General features: G+C 41.3%; 1 protein-coding gene across 2 annotated transcripts in view; it reads left to right on the top strand.

Annotated features, from left to right (window-relative positions):
- Positions 1-11,559: 11,559 nt before the first annotated feature.
- The window catches only part of LOC141153732 (alcohol dehydrogenase 1-like), a 107,022-nt gene continuing 96,083 nt past the window's right edge, over positions 11,560-22,498 (top strand). The window contains exons 1-2 of one of the 2 annotated variants that reach the window (XM_073638819.1): positions 11,560-11,699; positions 18,730-18,831. In XM_073638819.1, the coding sequence (XP_073494920.1) occupies positions 11,682-11,699; positions 18,730-18,831 (120 nt within the window). In that variant the 5' untranslated portion in view covers positions 11,560-11,681. The remainder of the gene's footprint in view (positions 11,700-18,729; positions 18,832-22,498) is intronic. The other variant, XM_073638829.1, reaches the window with a different exon arrangement.

Below are 22,498 nucleotides of genomic sequence, written 5' to 3' on the forward strand. Positions count from 1 at the left end.
AGTACGGGTTGACACTGTTGTACCCTCGGACTGCATGGCAGCTTGAACTTGTTTGGATGTTAGTCGAGGTTCTTTATCCACCATCCGCACAATCTTGCGTTGAAATCTCTCGTCAATTTTTCTTTTCCGTCCACATCTAGGGAGGTTAGCCACAGTGCCATGGGCTTTAAACTTCTTGATGAAACTGCGCACGGAAGACACAGGAACATTCAGGTCTTTGGAGATGGACTTGTAGCCTTGAGATTGCTCATGCTTCCTCACAATTTGGTTTCTCAAGTCCTCAGACAGTTCTTTGGTCTTCTTTTTTTTCTCCATGCTCAATGTGGTACACACAAGGACACAGGACAGAGGTTGAGTCAACTTTAATCCATGTTAACTGGCTGCAAGTGTGATTTAGTTATTGCCAACACCTGTTAGGTGCCACAGGTAAGTTACAGGTGCTGTTAATTACACGAATTAGAGAAGCATCACATGATTTTTCAAAGAGTGCCAATACTTTTGTCCACCCCCTTTTTTAGGTTTGGTGTGGAATTATATCCAATTTGGCTTTAGGACAATTCGTTTTGTGTTTTTTCATTGAAGACACATTAAATGAAGATAATAATACCAAAGAATTTGTGCTTGCAATCATTTTCAGGAAGAAACTGAGTATTATCTGACAGAATTGCAGGGGTACCAATACTTTTGGCCACCACTGTAATATGTGGCTCCTCTGTGCTGCTGAAGGAGGTCCAAAGTAAGAATCCAGGAGACACGATAAAACTTGATGTGGTTTTATTATCAACGCATTTCAAAGTCAATCAACTTCTTCATCAGGAGATAACCACAGTGTCCCACTGTGGTTATCTCCTGATGAAGAAGTTGGTTGTCCTCTAAATGCATTGATAATAAAACTGCATCAAGTTTTATTGTGTCTTCTGGAATCTTAATTTGGACCTCCTTTAGCAGCGCAGAAGAGCCACATATTATCCACACTTCTGTATATTTTTATTTTGTCTCCTATTATGGATACATCTTCACAGAATACACAAACTGAGTACTATACCAGAATAATATCTATGTTCTTTGGAGAATCAGCATGCATCCGAAAAGAATAATATATTCTATTCTAATCTCAATACCTACTTGAGATAGATCTAGTAATTGTTAACAAATGTGTACTTCAAACAGTCAAAACCTCTGTTATAGGATAAGTTGCGTGGTCAGACCATGCACAATTATCATCTTAAATACTGGAAAAATATAACTTTCTCTGTTCTTCTTGGAAACTAAATAATTGCCTATTATCCAACCCTAAAATAAAAGAGAGAATAAAGGAGCAAATTAACCCTTTCATGATCAGATCACATAGAACCAATATAATGTACAGGGATCAAGAACCAGCTAGCAGTGATTGCCCTAAAATTTAACTTTTAATAGATACGATAAAAAATACTCAAATACACTGTGTTCCAAATTATTATGCAAATAATATTTTCTCAGATTTTCCCAAATTACCTATATGAATTGCAGTCATTGTAATTTTCCAGTCAAATGACTATTAAAGTACAATTGAAAGGTTTTTGTACAAACTGACTATGATAACAGTATATTTTTTAAAAAATAAAACACTCAAACTGCACTCAAAATGCATGTTCCAAATTATTATGCACAGCAGAGTTTTCAACCTTTTCATTTTAATAAAGAACAAAAAAATGGTCATTTTTGAAATTATAAGCATTAGCAGGTTATTACAAACTAAAATCAAACAGTTTTCAACTCAAAACTTTATGGTGATGTAACATTTGCACATAGGACCCCTTGTTCGAAAAGAGCTTCTGAACTCTCTCATTCATTGAATTTGTCAGGTTTTGGATGGTTTCTGCTTCAATTGTTTTGCATGAGGACAGAATACCCTTCCAGAGCTGTTGCTTAGATGTGAACTGCCTCCCGCCATCATAGACACTCCTTTTGATGACGCTCCAGAGGTTCTCAATGGGGTTGAGGTCAGGGGAGCATGGGGGCCACACCATAAGTTTGTCCCCTTTTATGCCCACAGCAGCCAGAGATGCAGTGCAGGTGTGTTATGTGCAGCATGAGACGGGGCATTATCATGCATGAAATGATCTCGATGGTCCAGATGGATGGAGTGGAGGATGGCTGGTTGATGGACACCCCATGCAAACACGGCTACGGCGCCAACAAGGAGGAGGTGGAGTAATGTTTTGGGCTGGAATCATGGGGAGAGAGATTGTCGGCCCTTTTAGGATCCCTGAAGGGGTAAAGATGAACTCCATAATGTATGTTGAGTTTCTCAAACAGCACTTCCTGCCATGGTTCAAGAAGAAGAACCGTGCATTCCGCAGCAAGATCATTTTCATGCATGATAATGCCCCGTCTCATGCTGCACATAACACATCTGCATCTCAGGCTGCTGTGGGCATAAAAGGGGACAAACTTATGGTGTGGTCCTCATGCTCCCCTGACCTCAACCCCATTGAGAACCTCTGGAGCATCATCAAAAGGAGTGTCTATGATGGCGGGAGGCAGTTCAAATCTAAGCAACAGCTCTGGGAGGGTATTCTGTCCTCATGCAAAACAACTGAAGCAGAAACCATCCAAAACCTGACAAATTCAATGAATGAGAGAGTTCCGAAGCTCCTTTCGAACAAGGGGTCCTATGTGCAAATGTTACATCACCTAGACTAAAGTTTTGAGTTGAAAACTGTTTGATTTCAGTTTGTAATAACCTGCTAATGCTTATAATTTCAAAAATGACCATTTTTTTGTTCTTTATTAAAATGAAAAGGTTGAAAACTCTGCTGTGCATAATAATTTGGAACATGCATTTTGAGTGCAGTTTGAGTGTTTTATTTTTTTAAAAATATACTGTTATCATAGGCAGCTTGTACAAAAACCTTTCAATTGTACTCTAATAGTTATTTGACTGGAAAATTAAAATGACTGCAATTCATATAGGTAATTTGGGAAAATCTGAGAAAATATTATTTGCATAATAATTTGGAACACAGTGTAGAACGTGCTCAATATACTTGAATAAATAAGGTGCAAAGCATGCTAAAGTGACATAGTGCAGATGCCACTTATTAGTATAATCCTATAGGATAACAACCTATATACCACAAGCAAAATGGTAGATACCATATACACTGCTCAAAAAAATAAAGGGAACACTCAAATAACACATCCTAGATCTGAATGAGTGAAATATTCTCATTGCGTACTTTGTTCTGTGCAAAGTTTAATGTGCTTACAACAAAATCACACAAAAATCATCAATGGAAATCAAATTTATTAACCAATGGAGGCCTGGATATGGCATCACCCCCAAAATTAAAGTGGAAAAACACACTACACGCTGATCCAACTTTGATGTAATGTCCTTAAAACAAGTCAAAATTAGGCTCAGTATTGTGTGTGGCCTCCATGTGCCTGTATGACCTCCCTCCAACGCCTGGGCATGCTCCTGATAAGGTTGCGGAAGGTCTCCTGTGGGATCTCCTCGCAGACCTGGACTAAAGCATCCGCCAACTCCTGGACAGTCTGTGGTGCAACGTGACATTGGTGGATGGAGTGAGACATGATGTCCCAGATGTGCTCAATCCGATTCAGGTCTGGGAAATGGGCGGGCCAGTCCATAGCTTCAATGCCTTCATCTTGCAGGAACTGCTGACACACTCCAGCCACATGAGGTCTGGCATTATCCTGCATTAGGAGGAACCCAGGGCCAAACGCACCAGCATATGGTCTCACAAGGGGTCTGAGGATCTCATCTCGGTACCTAATGGCAGTCAGGCTACCTCTGGCGAGCACATGGAGGGCTGTGCGGCCCTCCAAAGAAATGCCACCCCATACCGTTACTGACCCACTGCCAAACCGGTCATGCTGAAGGATGTTTAAGGCAGCAGATTGCTCTCCACGGCGTCTCCAGACTCTGTCACGTCTGTCACATGCGCTCAGTGTGAACCTGCTTTCATCTGTGAAGAGCACAGAGCGCCAGTGGCGACTTTGCCAATCCTGGTGTTCTGTGGCAAATGCAAAGCGTCCTGCACGGTGTTGGGCTGTGAGCACAACCCCCATCTGTGGACGTCGGGCCCTCATACCACCCTCATGGAGTCGGTTTCTAACCATTTGTGCAGACACATGCATATTTGTGACCTGCTGGAGGTCATTTTGCAGGGCTCTGGCAGTGCTCCTCCTGTTCCTCCTTGCACAAAGGAGGAGGTAACGGTCCTGCTGGGTTCTTGCCCTCCTATGGCTCCCTCCACATCTCCTGGTATCTGTTCCATGCTCTGGATACTGTGCTGACAGACACAGCTACCCTTCTTGCCACAGCACGCACTGATGTGCCATCCTGGATGAACTGCACTACCTGAGCAACTTCTGTGGGATGTACTGTAGACACCGTCTCATGCTACTGTACCTCTAGGAGTGAGAGCAATGGCAAAATGAAAAAGTGACCAAAACAACAGCCAAAAAGGATGAGAACAGAGAAATGGTCTGTGGTCACCACCTGCAGAACCACTCTGTAATAGAGAGATCACAATACCAATCCGTTGCTCCTCATTTCTGGAGGAGTAAGGACGAAGCTTAAAATACAGGCTGCAGGCCTCCTTGAATACAAAAAACTTGTCCCTACCTCCTGAAAACCTGTCCGGGAGGGCAACCTTGGGTTCAGGCTGGGCAGGCCTACCTGCAGAGACCCCCACATTAGCGACCTGTAGCCGCTGATGTTGCTGCTGAACCTCACAGCGGAGGTCATTCACCTCCAGGGATAGACAGCGGAACTACTCTGCGAGCTCTACAAAAGTATCCATACCAAGGGAGAAAGGAAAACATCCACACCCAAAAACACACAGAGGGGAAAAAATAAACAATGTGTTAGTTTTTTTTTTCTTTCCAAAATGTGCTCAGCCAGCGATAATGTCACACAAGTTGTGGTAAAGACTTAGTGCAACACAAAGGGAAGAGGGAAAGGAAGCCCAGACTCTAGGGAAAAAGGGGAAGTGGAGACCTCCTAGGTTGATCTACAGTCACCTTGACTCCCCTAACGTCCCTGTATTGGCTTTTCACCAATTGCCGCACGCGTGCCTCGCCCTGTCTTTCTCTGGCATATGGCGAAGGCTAGGGAAGGGAGGAGATGAGCACTAGTCAATCTCCATTAAACACTATAGGCAACAAGGGTAAAGAAACAGGGGGAAATTGCTTAGCTTTAGACGACTCCAGACAAATGCGCATACGTCCTCAAGCTACAGAGAGGATGAAGTACTGCTCTAGCTAAAGCCTTCAAAAGTAGTAATGAATATCGCCAGCACCTCCCTCTGAAACACAGCGGGTATTTATACACTCAGGCAGGGTGTTAATTAGCCAGAGGAAGTAGCCGCTAGGTCCTAGAGAGAGCCTTCAAAAAGATGTCTGTAATGCCAAACGTAGAGATCTCCTGCAACCAACTGCAAGGCCACTGTCTGTCACTTCTGACACACACGTGACAGGAGTATTACAACTAGCTAGATATAACAAGTCCCCCCACACATAAACACTCTGTCACGCTGGGTGTTGTATCAACATGTCTGTGCCCAACTTGGAGCACACACTGGTTGGATGTCATATTAAATGTTTGCGCTTCAATTTGGAGTGTGGAAAGCAAGGACATGAGCGCCAATCCGCCCGGGACCTGCCACACCGGTTCAAGGAAACCTATACCTGCTATAAAGATAACATCAGGGCGTGTTGGAAATAAAATGGACTTGAAACTTGAATACTACATTAAAAACAAGATTCTCCCCAAAGGGCTGAGAATTAAAGTCCATCTCCAAGCACTACTAGTCCCCAATTGTTGTCAGCTTGGTACAAAGGATCAATTGAGTCCTTTGTGAGGTTCATGAACATCCTTTTGACTGAGGAGAAGAATTTATTTGAGAACTCCCCTGAAAAACTAATGAACAGATTGAGAATATTTTAACACTTAAATCTGATCCGGACTTTACTTGACGAGAAACTATACTTCAATAACAAGTAGTAAGTAGAGATGAGCGGTGTTCGACTAGAACTGTTCGCCAATCTCAAATTCGAGCTGTTTTGGGCGGTGTTCGAGTTGTTCGACGAACCCGAACGATTTGCAAAAAATTCAGATGTTCGAGGTTATGTTCAATAACTGTTCGTGCATCAAAAGCGTGTCCTGCATGTCTGGCGCTATTTAGAGCACCAATCATGCAGGGATTGTCTGCCACTCACTGTAATGCCACAGCCATGGTGGTTGTGGCATTACAGTGATTGCCCAAATCGATGGGAACAGTGCTCACAGTGAAACATGGAAAGCCGGCAATTCAACAGCGGCATACACCGGTACTTGACAATTTAGAACAGAAAGAATAGAGCTTCACACATAGATTAGATAGATAGAAACATGTCAGTCACATATATATGAAGTACAGTGACAGTGTTGCTTACTGTACTTGTCATTTAGTGTAAAGGATTTGTTAAAAAAAATATTAGTGTTTTCATGCACCGTCTCTTTAAAAAAGCCGGCCGGCATTTCAGCAGCGGTACCCGACAATTTAGAATAGAAGGAATAGAGAATCACACATAGATTAGATAGATAGAAACATGTCACTCACATATATATAAAGTACAGTGACAGTGTTGATTACTCTACTTGTCATTTAGTGTTAAAATAAAGGATTTATTTAAAAAAAAAATTGGCGTGGGGTTCCCCATAATTTTAGTCTCTAGGGGAGGTTAAGCAGACGGCTGGGGCAGATGTTTGAAGCCTGGGAAGGGGGTAATACGCACGGAGCTTCCCAGGATACTAATATCAGCCCCCAGCTGAATACCTAGCCTTTACTAGCTATTAAAATGGGGGACCTGCCAAAAAATGACGTGGGGTCCCCCTATTTTAATAGCTAGCAAAGCCTAGGCAGACAGCTGGGGGCTGATATTAATAGCCCAGGAAGGGTGCCATGAATATTCGCCCCCTCCCAGGCTAGAAACACCAGCCGTCAGCCACCCCAGAAATGGCGCATCCATAGGATGCGCCAATTCTGGCACTTAGCCTCGCTCTTCCCACTGCCCTGTAGCGGTGGCAGTGGGGTAATAGGGCTAGAGTTGATGTCAGCTTATAATGCCAGCTGACATCAAGCCCAGGTTAGTAATGTCGAGGCGTCTATAAGACACCCCCATTACTAACCCCATAGTCAAAGTTAAAAAAAACCCACAAACACCCAGAATAAAGTCCTTTAATTGAAATAAAGACACAATTCTTTATTGTTCTAAATTAAACCATACTTACCATCACACCCATTCCAGCAGAAGCCAATGATCCCCTGCAATAAAAGTAAAATAATAAACCAACATCATCCTTACCTTTCCATGGTTCCCTTGACGGCTTCAGCTCTGCTACATTCACTTGACAGGCTGGATCGCAGCAGAACGCTGCCATCCAGCTTGCCATGCCGCAGACACTGAGAAGCGCAGGCATGCTTGCGCTCCTCAGTGTCTCGCTGTGACGGCATAAAGATGAGCCGAGGTCATGTCCAATGAACTCGGCTCACCTCAGGCATGTCACTGACAGCGTGGGAAAGTTCTCCTGCACTCAGCGCTTCAGCGTGAGAATTCTCCCACGCTGTCAGTGACGTGCATGAGGTGAGCTGAGATCATTGGACATGAACTCACCTCATGCACGTTATTGACAGCGTGGGAAAATTCTCACGCTGAAGCACTGAGTGCAGGAGAAATTTCCCACGCTGTCAGTGACGTGCATGAAGTGAGCTGAGTTCATTGGACATGAGCTCACCTCATGCACGTCACTGACAGCGTGGGAGAATTCTCACGCTGAAGCGCTGAGTGCAGGAGAATTTTCCCACGCTGTCAGTGACGTGCATGAGGTGAGCCGAGTTCATTGGACATAAACTCGGCTCATCTGGATGCTGTCACAGCCAGACACTGAGGAGCGCAAGCAAGCCTGCGCTTCTCAGTGTCTGCAGGATGACAGGCTGGATGGCAGCTTTCTGCTGCGGTCCAGCCTGTCATCTCGATGTAGCAGAGCTGAAGCTGTCCTGGGAACCATGGAAAGGTAAGGATGATGTTGCTTTATTATTTTTCTTTTATTGCAGGAGATCGTTGGCTTCAGCTGGAATGGGCGTGATGGTAAGTATGGTTTAATTTAGAACAATAAAGAATTGTGTGTTTATTTCAATTAAAGGACTTTTTTCTGGGTGTTGTAAAGTATTTAAAAAAAAAACACAACACCCAGAATAAAGTCCTTTAATTGAAATAAACACACAATTCTTTATTGTTCTAAATTAAACCATACTTACCATCACGCCCATTCCAGCTGAAGCCAACGATCTCCTGCAATAAAAGTAAAATAATAAAGCAACATCATCCTTACCTTTCCATGGTTCCCACGACAGCTTCAGCTCTGCTACATGGAGATGACAGGCTGGACTGCAGCAGAACGCTGCCATCCAGCCTGTCATCCCGCAGACACTGAGAAGCGCAGGCATGCTTGCGCTCCTCAGTGTCAGGCTGTGACGGCATCCAGATGAGCCGAGGTCATGTCCAATGAACTCAGCTCACCTCATGCACGTCACTTACAGCGTGGGAAAATTCTCCTGCGCTCAGCGCTTCAGCGTGAGAATTTTCCCAGGCTGTCAGTGACGTGCATGAGGTGAGCTCATGTCCAATGAACTCAGCTCACCTCATGCACGTCACTGACAGCGTGGGAAAATTCTCATGCTGAAGCGCTGAGTTCAACAGAATTTTCCCACGCTGTCAGTGACGTGCATGAGGTGAGCTGAGTTCATTGGACATGAGCTCACCTCATGCACGTCACTGACAGCCTGGGAAAATTCTCACGCTGAAGCGCTGAGCGCAGGAGAATTTTCCCACGCTGTCAGTGACGTGCATGAGGTGAGCTGAGTTCATTGGACATGACCTCGGCTCATCTGGATGCCGTCACAGCCTGACACTGAGGAGCGCAAGCATGCCTGCGCTTCTCAGTGTCTGCGGGATGACAGGCTGGATGGCAGCGTTCTGCTGCAGTCCAGCCTGTCATCTCGATGTAGCAGAGCTGGAGCTATCCTGGGAACCATCGAAAGGTAAGGATGATGTTGCTTTATTATTTTTCTTTTATTGCAGGAGATCGTTGGCTTCAGCTGGAATGGGCGTGATGGTAAGTATGGTTTAATTTAGAACAATAAAGAATTGTGTGTTTATTTCAATTAAAGGACTTTATTCTGGGTGTTTGTGTTTTTTTTTAACTTTGACTATGGGGTTAGTAATGGGGGTGTCTTATAGACGCCTCTCCATTACTAACCTGGGCTTGATGTCAGCTGGCATTATAAGCTGACATCAACCCCAACCCCATTACCCCACTGCCACCGCTACAGGGCAGTGGGAAGAGCGAGGCTAAGTGCCAGAATTGGCGCATCCTATGGATGCTCCATTTCTGGGGCGGCTGACGGCTGGTGTTTCTAGCCTGGGAGGGGGCCAATATTCATGGCACCCTTCCTGGGCTATTAATATCAGCCCCCAGCCATCTGCCTAGCCTTTGCTAGCTATTAAAATAGGGGGGACCCCACATCATTTTTTGGGTTGGGGGACCCCATTTTAATAGCTAGTAAAGGCTAGGTATTCAGCTGGGGGCTGATATTAGTAGCCTGGGAAGCTCCATGGGTATTACCACCTTCCCAGGCTTCAAACATCTGCCCCAGCCGTCTGCTTAACCTCCGCTAGAGCCTAAAATTACGGGGAACCCCACGCCAATTTTTTTTTAAATAAATCCTTTATTTTAACACTAAATGACAAGTACAGTAAACAACACTGTCACTGTACTTCTTATATATGTGACTGACATGTTTCTATCTATCTAATCTATGTGTGATGCTCTATCTTTCTGTTCTAAATTGACGGGTACCGCTGCTGAATTGCCGGCCGGCTTTTTTAAAGAGACGGTGCATGAAAACACTAATATTTTTTTAAATAAATCCTTTACACTAAATGACAAGTACAGTAAGCAACACTGTCACTGTACTTCTTATATATGTGACTGACATGTTTCTATTTATCTAATCTATGTGTGATGCTCTATTCCTTCCTGTCTAAATTGTCGGGTACCGGTGTATGCCGCTGCTGAATTGCCGGCCGGCTTTTTTAAAGAGAGCGTCTTCTGAGCAGTTTGTCAGCTTTTGGACACCTTTGAAAGTGTTTTCCATGTGTTTCTATGTGTTTTTGTTTGCCTGCCATTGGTTTTAACGGTGTTCGACGGTGTTCTAAGGTGTTCGACGAACAGTTCGATGAACAGTTCCTCGAACATCTCGGTGTTCGACGTACCGAACCGAACCCGAACACTATGGGGGTGGCTCAACACTAGTAGTAAGATTCCAAACCCTAATCAAAGAGAGGAAACATACCCAGTTCACTAGGGACTTGGCAGAGTTAAAAGAGAATCGGGCATATAATTTTTTTACATCATCTGTGTCTGAGGTATCATCCTCTGACGCTGATACATCAGACACAGAAAAAGAGAGGGGGGATCCCCATTAAAGGAACAACTCCTGGGATAGAGAAAGGAACTCAATACCCAGATGGAGACATACAAGAGATGCAAACAGACAGGTCACACTGTGGAGGTATTCTTCCCTCAGTGGAAACAGACACTCCTCACCATCTTCCTCATCCCCACGTTCTTTTTTAGAACAGAGAGCCCCAGCTTACGATCTAAGGAAAAGACAATAAGCACACAGGGGCAAAACATCAATTTAGCAAACTAAATAAGGAGGCATATGGGGTTCTACAGAGGGGTCTCAACTTTGTTTCAACCAACAACTATGATTGTTTTAGATGGGACAAAGAACTAAACAACTTTGCTAGAAATCTAACATGTGAGTTATCAACACGCTCAGAAATAACTATGTAACAAGTTGTGCAGTCCATTTTCTCATGCTATTCCTTGTAAAAGTGAAAAAATTATTTGAGGCTAAAAAAATAATTTAGCGGAAAAATGTAAATTTTTTTTTCTTTCATTCCACTGTGCATTAATTCTTGTGTAGCAGTTGAAGGGTTAACAAAGTTCCTGACAGAAGTTTTGAAGTATTTGAGGGGTGACATTTTTAAAATGGTATCATTTTTTATCAGTTTCCATTACATGCCCCTCAAAAGTCCATTTGAATCTGAATATGTCCCTAAAGAAACAGGTTTTATAAATTTCTTGAAAAAATAAAAAAATTGCTGCTAAGCTTTTAACCCTTTAAACATCATGTTCCAAACACATTTGATAAAATAAAGATTATGTGCCTAACCTTGTTAGCTCATTCTGTAGCCAACAATGGGCAGTGTACTAGGCCATAGAAGGCAAACGGTGCAAAAATTTTAATGAAAACCAATTGCAAAAATTATTTTTTAGTCCCAATTGCTTGTCCCCAAAAAGTGTATAACCCATTTAAGGTCAAAATTGTCTGTTACTAAGGGGTTAATAGATAGCCGTAGAAGTTTCTGGCTTCTATTTTACTTGTTTACAGCATTGGCATATCTTTGTGTTTTTTATCATGGTAGGAGTCCTAGGCATTTTGCCATTGATAGTTCAGCAATATTGTCAGTTAATAAATAACTTCAAATCAAGGTTCACTGATTATCAAACTTGTCTTTTGTAAGTAAGGATTGTGCAGAGAAGGACAAATCAAATGGCAACTGCTGGAAAAGTAAGTGCATAGCATTTTATACATTATTTTTTCAAACTTTTGGTAAAACACAACTGTGTAGTCATCTTGCAATCACAAAAAGTGGTTGTCGGTGTCTAACCACCGAAAAAGTGCATTTTTTTTTATGCGTTTTTTTTCAACAGGATTCTATAATGAGTCTGCAACTAAATCACGGAGATGTGTTCTAAGTGCAGATTTTCTGTAGTAAAATGCTTTAAAGTAAAGAATGCTTGCTCAAATCTTCACCAAAAATGCATCAAATAAAGGTGAAAACACAAAAAAAACCAGCAAAAAATGCAATAATCAGAGAAGATTGTTATAGAGTGTTTTGTGTGGACACCTGCAGAAAATATGAAGATAAAATGCAGCACAAAAAAACACAGAATTAATGCTACATATCAACATGGCCATACATGGCTTGCACTACACATATTAAATGTTTTTGGACCATTTTTCTGACTCGCTCATCAAGGGGCAAGAATTGGGAAATAAAGTGTGGCTTTATTCAAAATGAACAAGGCTTGAGATGCAACAACAAGAGGTGAAATGCACCAAATTTATCACACATTATGAGCTACTTTGATAAATTTGGAGCATTTTAACTTTAACTTTTCAGTGTGTAAAAATTAGTCAGTTTAGTAAATTTAACCCAATAAAAAAAAAATGGTGTCTTTCCTGTTGGTTGTTGTGTTTTTTTTTTTTTTTTGGGGGGGGGGGGACTTTTGGGAGATGCCCATATTATATGCGTTTAAGGTTGGCCACCTTGTGAGTTGCAACCTGTCAACATTTTTCTAGCATGTTGCTGTTATCACAAAAAGGCCACGGCCCCACTATCAGTATTTGGTCAGTATTCGGTCAGTATTTTTTCTCAGGAGTGGGAGCCAAAACCAGGAGTGGGGGATAAATGCAGAATTGGTGCCTTGTTTCTATTATACTTTTTCTCTGATTGTTCCTCACCTGCTTTTGGCTCCCATTCCTGAGAAAAAATACTGACCGAATACTGATCAAATACTGATAGTGGGGCCGTGGCCTAAGGTACTGAATATGTACAATGATAAATTGGAGTACTCAACAAGATTTGTTGAAAAGTCAAGGTGAACAAATCTGTAACTTCATAGAAATTTTAGCTTTATTTTTATGATGCACAGGTCCAAATCTTCTGCATAAATCTAGAAAATGTAATCAATAAAATGATTAAATGATATAGATATAAGAATTAGGGTATGATACATACAGTAATTTAACTACCACTAGAGGGAGTTCAGCAGCTTACTACATACTGTTCTGCATTAAACTCAATTCCAGTTAGCAAGAAAACCCAGATGTTATCTTATAAATCTTTAACAACAATTCCAACAAAGTTGTGGCACCGAATAAAATGTATAGGAAACAAGAATGCAATAATTCGGATATATATTGTAGCCATATTTCATTCACAATACAACATAAGACATAGTAAAAGTTAAAAGTTAGTAATTTTTCCATTTCAAAAATGTTGTATTGCATCCCCACTTCTTATACAACAGTCTGGAAACATCTGGGGGGAAGTGAGAAGACCAATTGTTGGAGTTTTGGGAGAGGAATGTTGTCCCATTCTTGTCTGAATTTTAGCTACTCAATTATCTTGGGTAGAGTAGGGCTAATTTATTTGAGTGGAATGGAATTGAATTCTACTAAAATTTTACAAAAATGCACATTCTCATGAATGTCAAAAATTATCCCTGTTTGGGAAATAGCAATTTTTAAACAAGTTTAACTAAAACTATCCCTTTTTGTAATCAGCAATAGGTTTTCTGACTAGAAATAAAGAAAACAATGGCATTTTAATGAGCCATTCAAATATTCTCTCTAACTTGGGATCAGGAATAGGTTCGCTGTTTAAAAGTGAACCAGCAATCCTGCACAAGTGTGCAAAAATAAAAATAGTTTTTAACATGCATAAACTGTGAGATAGATAGCCGCATTTCAATGACTGAATTGTTTGTAATTTTCTTTTGACTTTAAAAAACAAACAAAATAATATTTTTCACCCCTTCACAAAAAACTGCACAAGAAATGAAAAAACTCAGAATAGTCACTCATCAGTTGTCACAAGCACACAAGCACATTTTTTCTAGCTAGCACTAATTTTAATTTTAGTTTCTTCAGCAGAATAAAATGGTACTTTGAACTGGTTTCCAGCTTTCTTCCACTTATAGAATAAAGAAAAAGTATGCAATTCACAGGCAGCATGACATGGTCCAATCCCTCCATGAGTATATCTCATTTCATTCTCTCCCTATATTAATGGATTCAAAGTATAATCCACAGACTATTATTCACATGTTTTATCTTCTACACTGTAGTTGTACACCACTCTGTTTAAAGTAGTTATTTTTTTTTAGCTTTTAACTCAATATCTATAATGCTTAGTTGTGTACTTCATTCCAAAGTGTGTGAAATTGCTGCTGCCTTCCCTGCCTCAGCTTTTATAGTAATGATTGACTGTGCTATACCATGTGATATGATAGCTGCCAGACACCATGAGAAAGATCGCACAGCCACAACTGATTCCATGTGAACAGTCTGGCTATAGTTATTTTTGGCAATATATTAAATGGTGGTGATTTTTATTTTTGGCACCAAATTGATTTTCAAGTTGTTTGATCTCACCAGGGCCTGCAAATTTAATGAAATCGATTTTCTGCTCATTTCTATGCGCTTGCCATCTATCCTTTTGCATTTGAATTACACATTTTTTCTCTTTCTTCTTAATGCACTAGGAAGCAGCAGTTAGGCAGCTAAATATTTTTTACAGAAGAAAAATCTGTAATCACTGTCAATCAAAAAAAGTGTTTGCTTGTGACAAGCGATTTTACTGAGATTTTGAGTTTATTGTGATTATTTTTTTGTGAAGGAGAAAATAATTGTTTTTTTAAAATAGAAAAGAAAATTCCCCAACATCCAGACATTTAACTGTGACTATCTACCTCACAAAGTGTGCGTGTCCCATAAAATTCATTTTTATTTTTTTTGCACACCTGTTTCATTAGTAATGAAACTTTACATCAATACATGCCACACCAATAAGGCAGGTGTTGGCTATTTGGACATGTGCATACTTAACATATTTTGTCACACACTAAAAATTTTGAAAAATTTTAAAAGAATCTAGAAATGTAATTGTGCATGTCTGTTTTTGCACATCTGCTTTACTCCTTACTAGTCCAATTTGACAACTGTACATGCCACACCTATACTGTGACCTGCTGTCACATTTTGCTTTCTGTACATCCACTTACCTAGGTAGCATTTCTTGTTGCTCCCTTTTTGGCAAGGGTTAAATAATTACCAGTGTATTAGTATATAAAAAAATTACAAACAATTCTTACTCACATGATAGAATTTACCTGGATCCAATATAGGCTGCTCTGTTCACCATTCAAACAGTAGCAGGACTTCCAAAACCTGTGACTGGCTGACGCAGTTAGGTGACTTCAGTAGTGCATCATCGGTGATGTCAGCGAAGAAGTTCTGCTGAAGTTACCTTTGGAAGCCAATCACAGGTTCTGCTGCTGCTTGAAGGGTAACATCTCTCCCCCATCCACCTTTCCCCATCTCCTGAACTTGTCATCCACTCTGAAATTTTGGATTCCTCTATGGAGCGGTAAGTGGAGAGAGGAGTGAGGAGCAGAGAAGGGATCAGACAGAGCAGACAGAAAAACATTGTGCAGAGCTCTGTAAAGAGTGTTTTACTACACATTGGAGCCTTATTCAGATCAAGACAGCTCAGCTCTGCTGTATAATGCCCTCCATGTTGCTACAGTTTGTCTCTGAAGGCTAAAATGTGAATGAATAGCAGGAATTCCCCTCTCTGTGCTGTGCTGTCTATGGAAGAAATCACTGCAGCTTTACTCCTACCCCCAGCTACCAGTAGATTGCAAATTACAGATAAAGCATGCAGGGGGGAAAACTGGTGAGGATGCAGGATGAAAGTCAAATAATGGCCAGAAATGGTGCTATTCCTCATAAATACACACAGGGCTTACTCTGGAAAGTTAAAAGCGCAGTTACCCTTTAAGATAATTGAACAAGGATCACTAGTTAAATGTGAAGACTATATTTTAATTTTAGTACAAGAGAGAACTGGGGAACAAAAAAGTGCAATGGGGTCTTATCTGATAAAAGAGAAGGTATAAAAACAGGGAATATGCTCACTTGGTACAGTTGTGTACCACACAACAAAAAAGGAACTATGATAAACCAGCTGCTGCAGATCCAAGGGTAAACGAACCATAAAGGAATAGAAGTTTGGATAATATGTGGCTCCTCTGTGCAGCTGAAGGAGGTCCAAAGTAAGAATCCAGGAGACACGATAAAACTTGATGGGGTTTTATTATCAACGCATTTCAAAGTCAATCGACTTCTTCATCAGGAGATAACCACAGCGTCCCACTGTGGTTATCTCCTGATGAAGAAGTTGGTTGTCCTCTAAATGCATTGAAAACTGCATCAAGTTTTATTGTGTCTTCTGGAATCTTAATTTGGACCTCCTTTAGCAGCGCAGAAGAGCCACATATTATCCACACTTCTGTATATTTTGATTTTGTCTCCTATTATGGATACATCCTCACAGAATACACAAACTGAGTACTATACCAGAATAATATCTATGTCCATTGGAGAATCAGCATGCATCCGAAAAGAACAATATATTCTATTCTAATCTCAAGACCTACTTGAGATAGATCTAGTAATTGTTAACAAATGTGTACTTCAAACAGTCAAAACCTCTGTTATAGGATCAGTTGTGTGGTCAGACCATGCACAATTATCATCTTAAATACTGGAAAAATATAACTGTCTCTGTTCTTCTTCGAAACTAAAGAATTACCTATTATCCAACCCTAAAATAAAAGAGAGAATAAAGGAGCAAATTAACCCTTTCATGACCAGATCACATAGAACCAATATAATGTATGGGGATCAAGAAGCAGCTAACAGTGAATGCCCTAAAATTTAACTTTTAATAGATATGATTAAAAATACTCAAATAGAATGTGCTCAATATACATGAATAAATAAGGTGCAAAACATCCTAAAGTGATATAATGCAGATGCCACTTATAGTATAATCCTATAGGATAACAACCTATATACCACAAGCAAAATGGTAGATACCATATACACTGCTCAAAAAAATAAAGGGAACACTCAAATAACACATCCTAGATCTGAATGAGTGAAATATTCTCATTGAATACTTTGTTCTGTACAAAGTTGAATGTGTTGACAACAAAATCACACAAAAATCATCAATGGAAATCAAATTTATTAACCAATGGAGGCCTGGATTTGGAGCCACCCCCAAAATTAAAGTGGAAAAACACACTACAGGCTGATCCAACTTTGATGTAATGTCCTTAAAACAAGTCAAAATGAGGCTCAGTATTGTGTGTGGCCTCCACGTGCCTGTATGACCTCCCTCCAACGCCTGGGCATGCTCCTGATGAGGTTGCGGATGGTCTCCTGTGGGATCTCCTCCCAGACCTGGACTAAAGCATTCGCCAACTCCTGGACAGTCTGTGGTGCAACGTGACATTGGTGGATGGAGCGAGACATGATGTCCCAGATGTGCTCAATCAGATTCAGGTCTGGGAAACGGGCGGGCCAGTCCATAGCTTCAATGCCTTCATCTTGCAGGGACTGCTGAGACACTCCAGCCACATGAGGTCTGGCATTGTCCTGCATTAGGAGCAACCCAGGGCCAACCACACCAGCATATGGTCTCACAAGGGTTCTGAGGATCTCATCTCGTTAACTAGTGTCAGTCAGGCTACCTCTGGCGAGCACATGGAGGGCTGTGCGGTCCTCCAAAGAAATGCACGCCACACCGTTACTGACCCACTGCTAAACCGGTCATGCTGAAGGATGTTTCAGGCTGCAGATCGCTCTCCACGGCATCTCCAGACTCTGTCACGTCTGTCACATGTGCTCAGTTTAAACCTGCTTTCATCTGTGAAGAGCACAGGGTGCCAGTGGCGACTTTGCTAATCCTGGTGTTCTGTGTCAAATGCCAAGCGTCCTGCACGGTGTTGGGCTGTGATCACAACCCCCATCTGTGGACGTCGGGCCCTCATACCACCCTTATGGAGTCGGTTTCTAACCATTTGTGCAGACACATGCACATTTGTGGCCTGTTGGAGGTCATTTTGCAGGGCTCTGGCAGTGCTCCTCCTGTTCCTCCTTGCACAAAGGAGGAGGTAACGGTCGTGCTGCTGGGTTCTTGCCCTCCTATGGCTCCCTCCACATCTCCGGGTATCTGTTCTATGCTCTGGACACTGTGCTGACAGACACAGCTACCCTTCTTGCCACAGCTCGCACTGATGTGCCATCCTGGATGAACTGCACTACCTGAGCAACTTCTGTGGGTTGTACTGTAGACACCGCCTCATGCTACTGTACCTCTAGGAGTGAGAGCAATGGCAAAATGAAAAAGTGACCAAAACAACAGCCAAAAAGGATGAGAACAGAGAAACGGTCTGTGGTCACCACCTGCAGAACCACTCCTTTATAGGGGGTATCTTGCTAATTGCCTATCATTTCTACCAGTTGTCTGTTCCAGTTGCACAACAGCAGGAGATACTGATTCACAAGCAGTTTTGCTTCATAACTGGACAGGTAGATTTCACTAAAGTGTTATTGACTTGGAGTTACATTGTGTTGTTTAAGTGTTCCCTTTATTTGAGCAGTGTATATATGGCCCCTATATCTCTATGTTAGGAGAAAAAAATAATACCAAAAGGACACTTCAGCATGAATGTCAACAGACAGCAGGACAAATAAATCGCCTAGAATGTAGTTTGGTCAACTTCATACTATATGAAGTCTGTGTGCACTCTTAGTCAAATTCTTTTCCTCACATGATGTGCACTTAAATGCCACATGCTTCCCATACTTCGGCTGTTTGTTCTCATTTGCTATATTTTTTCAGGATCATTGTAAAATGGACTTTTCAAAATCAGCCTTTCTAAGGTCTTTTTCTTTATAGATTATTAAATGTAAGGCGGCAGTGTGTTGGGGACCCAACAAACCTCTTACCATTGAGGAGATTGAAGTTGCACCACCAAAAGACCATGAAGTTCGCATCAAGGTAAACTCTGTTCTGCTTTTAAACTTCTACATAGGTTTGATAAAATAGGAGCTTAATATTTTGCTGTGTTACCCACTGCAACATAATGGAAGCCAATTCATAATTTGTGAGTATTTTTAAGTAATTTTTCTTTTTGCTTAACTCATGGTATGTGTTAACTTTTTTCCCACCAAATTTTTCAAAATGGTGCATTGGTTCATCAATTTTGCATGAAATAAAAAAATGCTATTTTTGTCTATTTTTTTGTGAATTTGTACCTCAAAACATGCTTATTCTGCTACAATGTTGCAAAACTTGTGTAAACATTTCAAACGTTCATACTGTACATTCAATTCAAGTGGTGGACCAGGGTAAATTTGCATAAAACGTATATATGACCCTTTTAAAAATCGCAAGTGATGAATCAAAAAAAAAATTATGGAAAACCCTAACCTTGCTCAAACATTACCGTTAGTAACACACTACGACGTCATGGATTAAAATCCTGCAGGGCACGCAAGATCTACCTGCTCACTCCAGCACATGTCCGGACCCATTTGAAGTTAGCCAATAACCATCTGGATGATCCAGAGAAGGCATGGGAGAAAGTCATGTGGTCAAATGAGACCAAAATTGAACTATTTGGTATTAACTCCACTCGCCGTGTTTGGAGGAAGAAGGGTGAGAAGATGGGTCGGGGCTGGGTCTTCCAGCATGACAATGACCTGAAACACACAGCCAGGGCAACTATGGAGTGGCTCTGTAAGAAGCATTTCAAGGTCTTGGAGTGGCCTAGCCAGTCTCCAGACTTGAGCCCAATAGGAAATCTTTGGAGGGAGCTGAAACTCAATATTGCCAGCGACAGCCCCGAAACCTGAAAGATCTAGAGAAGATCTGTATGGAGAAGTGGGCCAAAATCCCTGGTGCAGTGTGTGCAAACTTGGTCTAGAACTACAGAAAACTTCAGACCTCTGTAATTGTAAAATAGGTTCATGTACCAAATATTAAGTTCTGTTTTTCTATTGTATCAAATACTTATTTCATGCAATAAAATGCTAATTAATTATGTAAAAATCATACAACATGATTTTCTAGATTTTTTTAGATTCTGTCTCATAGTTGATAGATACAATATAAATTACAGACCTCTCCATTCTTTGTAGGTGGTGTGGTAAGACGACTCGCTCGGCAGCTTTCAGAAGTAGACTCAGGAAACGGGTTTTCTCTGCAGGCTTTATTTTATGGCATAAAGCTCTGCAGCTCCAGCAACATAAAACACGACCTTACTTGGCAAAATGACAAAACAAAAGATAAACAATAGCACAGTCCATAGGAGTGTGGGGGTTTTGCCAACACTGGTTGTAGTCTCAGCCTTACTCAGATCCTTCCTGAGCTGTGGCTTTTCCAGTCTGTAGACCTTACCTTTCCAAACTCCACAAAAGAAAAAAAAATGGTGACTGAGTATTTAAGCTTGCTCAGCCACAACCTGAGGGGAGGTAGAGAATGGCCTCCCACCCTCTTTGCCATTCCCATAAAACCACACCCCCTTTTAGAGTTAACCCCCCAGCACATAACATGCTGGCAGAAATTGAGTAGGTTTCAGTTCACACAGGAAAGCAACCTGAGTGACACATACCTCCCCTCGTTTATCACGCCAGTGACTCTGTCACAGTGGGAAAACTTGCAAAATAGGCAGTGTATCAAATACTTATTTTCCACACTGTGTGTATATATATATCTATATATATATCTATATACAGTGGTGGCCAAAAGTTTTGGCACCCCTGCAATTCTGTCAGATAATACTCAGTTTCCTCCTGAAAATGATTGCAATCACAAATTCTTTGGTCTTATTATCTTCATTTAATTTGATTGCAAGAAAAAAACACAAAAGAGAATGAAGCAAAAATGAAATCATTGATCATTTCACACAAAACTCCAAAAATGGGCCAGACAAAAGTATTGGCACCCTCAGCCTAATACTTGGTTGCACAACCTTTAGCCAAAATAACTGCGAACAACCGCTTCCAGTAACCATCAATGAGTTTCTTACAATGCTCTGCTGGAATTGTAGACCATTCTTCTTTGGCAAACTGCTCCAGGTCCCTGATATTTGAAGGGTGCCTTCTCCAAACTGCCATTTTGAGATCTCTCCACAGGTGTTCTATGGGATTCAGGTCTGGACTCATTGCTGGCCACCTTAGAAGTCTCCAGTGCTTTCTCTCAAACCATTTTATAGTGCTTTTGGAAGTGTGTTTTGGGTCATTGTCCTGCTGGAAGACCCATGACCTCTGAAGGACACCCAGCTTTCTCACACTGGGCCCTACATTGTGCTGCAAAATTTGTTGGTAGTCTTCAGACTTCATAATGCCATGCACACGGTCAAGCAGTCCAGTGCAAGAGGCAGCAAAGCAACCCCAAAACATCAGGGAACCTCCGCCATGTTTGACTGTAGGGACCGTGTTCTTTTCTTTGAATGCCTCTTTTTTTTTCCTGTACACTCTATGTTGATGCTTTTTCCCAAAAGGCTCTACTTTTGTCTCATCTGACCAGAGAACATTCTTCCAAAACGTTTTAGGCTTTCTCAGGTAAGTTTTGGCAAACTCCAGCCTGGCTTTTTATGTCTCGGGGTAAGAAGTGGGGTCTTCCTGGGTATCCTACCATACAGTCCCTTTTCATTCAGAAGCCGACGGATAGTACGGGTTGACACCGTTGTACCCTCGGACTGCAGGGCAGCTTGAACTTGTTTGGATGTTAGTCGAGGTTCTTTATCCACCATCCGCACAAACTTGCGTTGAAATCTCTCGTCAATTTTTCTTTTCCGTCGACATCTAGGGAGGTTAGCCACAGTGCCATGGGCTTTAAATTTCTTGATGACACTGCGCACGGAAGACACAGGAACATTCAGGTCTTTGGAGATGGACTTGTAGCCTTGAGATTGCTCATGCTTCCTCACAGTTTGGTTTCTCAAGTCCTCAGAGAGTTGTTTGGTCTTCTTTCTTTTCTCCATGCTCAATGTGGTACACACAAGGACACAGGACAGAGGTTGAGTCAACTTTAATCCATGTTAACTGGCTGCAAGTGTGATTTAGTTATTGCCAACACCTGTTAGGTGCCACAGGTATGTTACAGGTGCTGTTAATTACACAAATTAGAGAAGCATCACATGTTTTTTCAAACAGTGCCAATACTTTTGTCCACCCCCTTTTTTAGGTATGGTGTGGAATTATATCCAATTTGGCTTTAGGACAATTCTTTTTGTGTTTTTTCATTGAAGACAAATTAAATGAAGATAATAATACCAAAGAATTTGTGATTGCAATCATTTTCAGGGAGAAACTGAGTATTATCTGACAGAATTGCAGGGGTGACAATACTTTTGGCAACCACTGTATACAGTACAGACCAAAAGTTTGGACACACCTTCTCATTTAAAGATTTTTCTGTATTTTCATGACTATGGAAATTGTACATTCACACTGAAGGCATCAAAACTATGAATTAACACATGTGGAATTATATACTTAATAAAAAAGTGTGAAACAACTGAAAATATGTCTCATATTCTTGGTTCTTCATAGTAGCCACCTTTTGCTTTGATGACTGCTTTGCATACTCTTGGCATTCTGTTAATGAGCTTCAAGAGGTAGTCACCGTAAATGGTTTTCACTTCACAGGTGTGCCCTGT

Source organism: Phyllobates terribilis, unplaced genomic scaffold (genome assembly GCF_046119375.1).
Source record: "Phyllobates terribilis strain yellow unplaced genomic scaffold, ASM4611937v1 Scaffold_1__5_contigs__length_1240528914, whole genome shotgun sequence".
In the NCBI taxonomy this organism is placed as follows: domain Eukaryota; kingdom Metazoa; phylum Chordata; class Amphibia; order Anura; family Dendrobatidae; genus Phyllobates; species Phyllobates terribilis.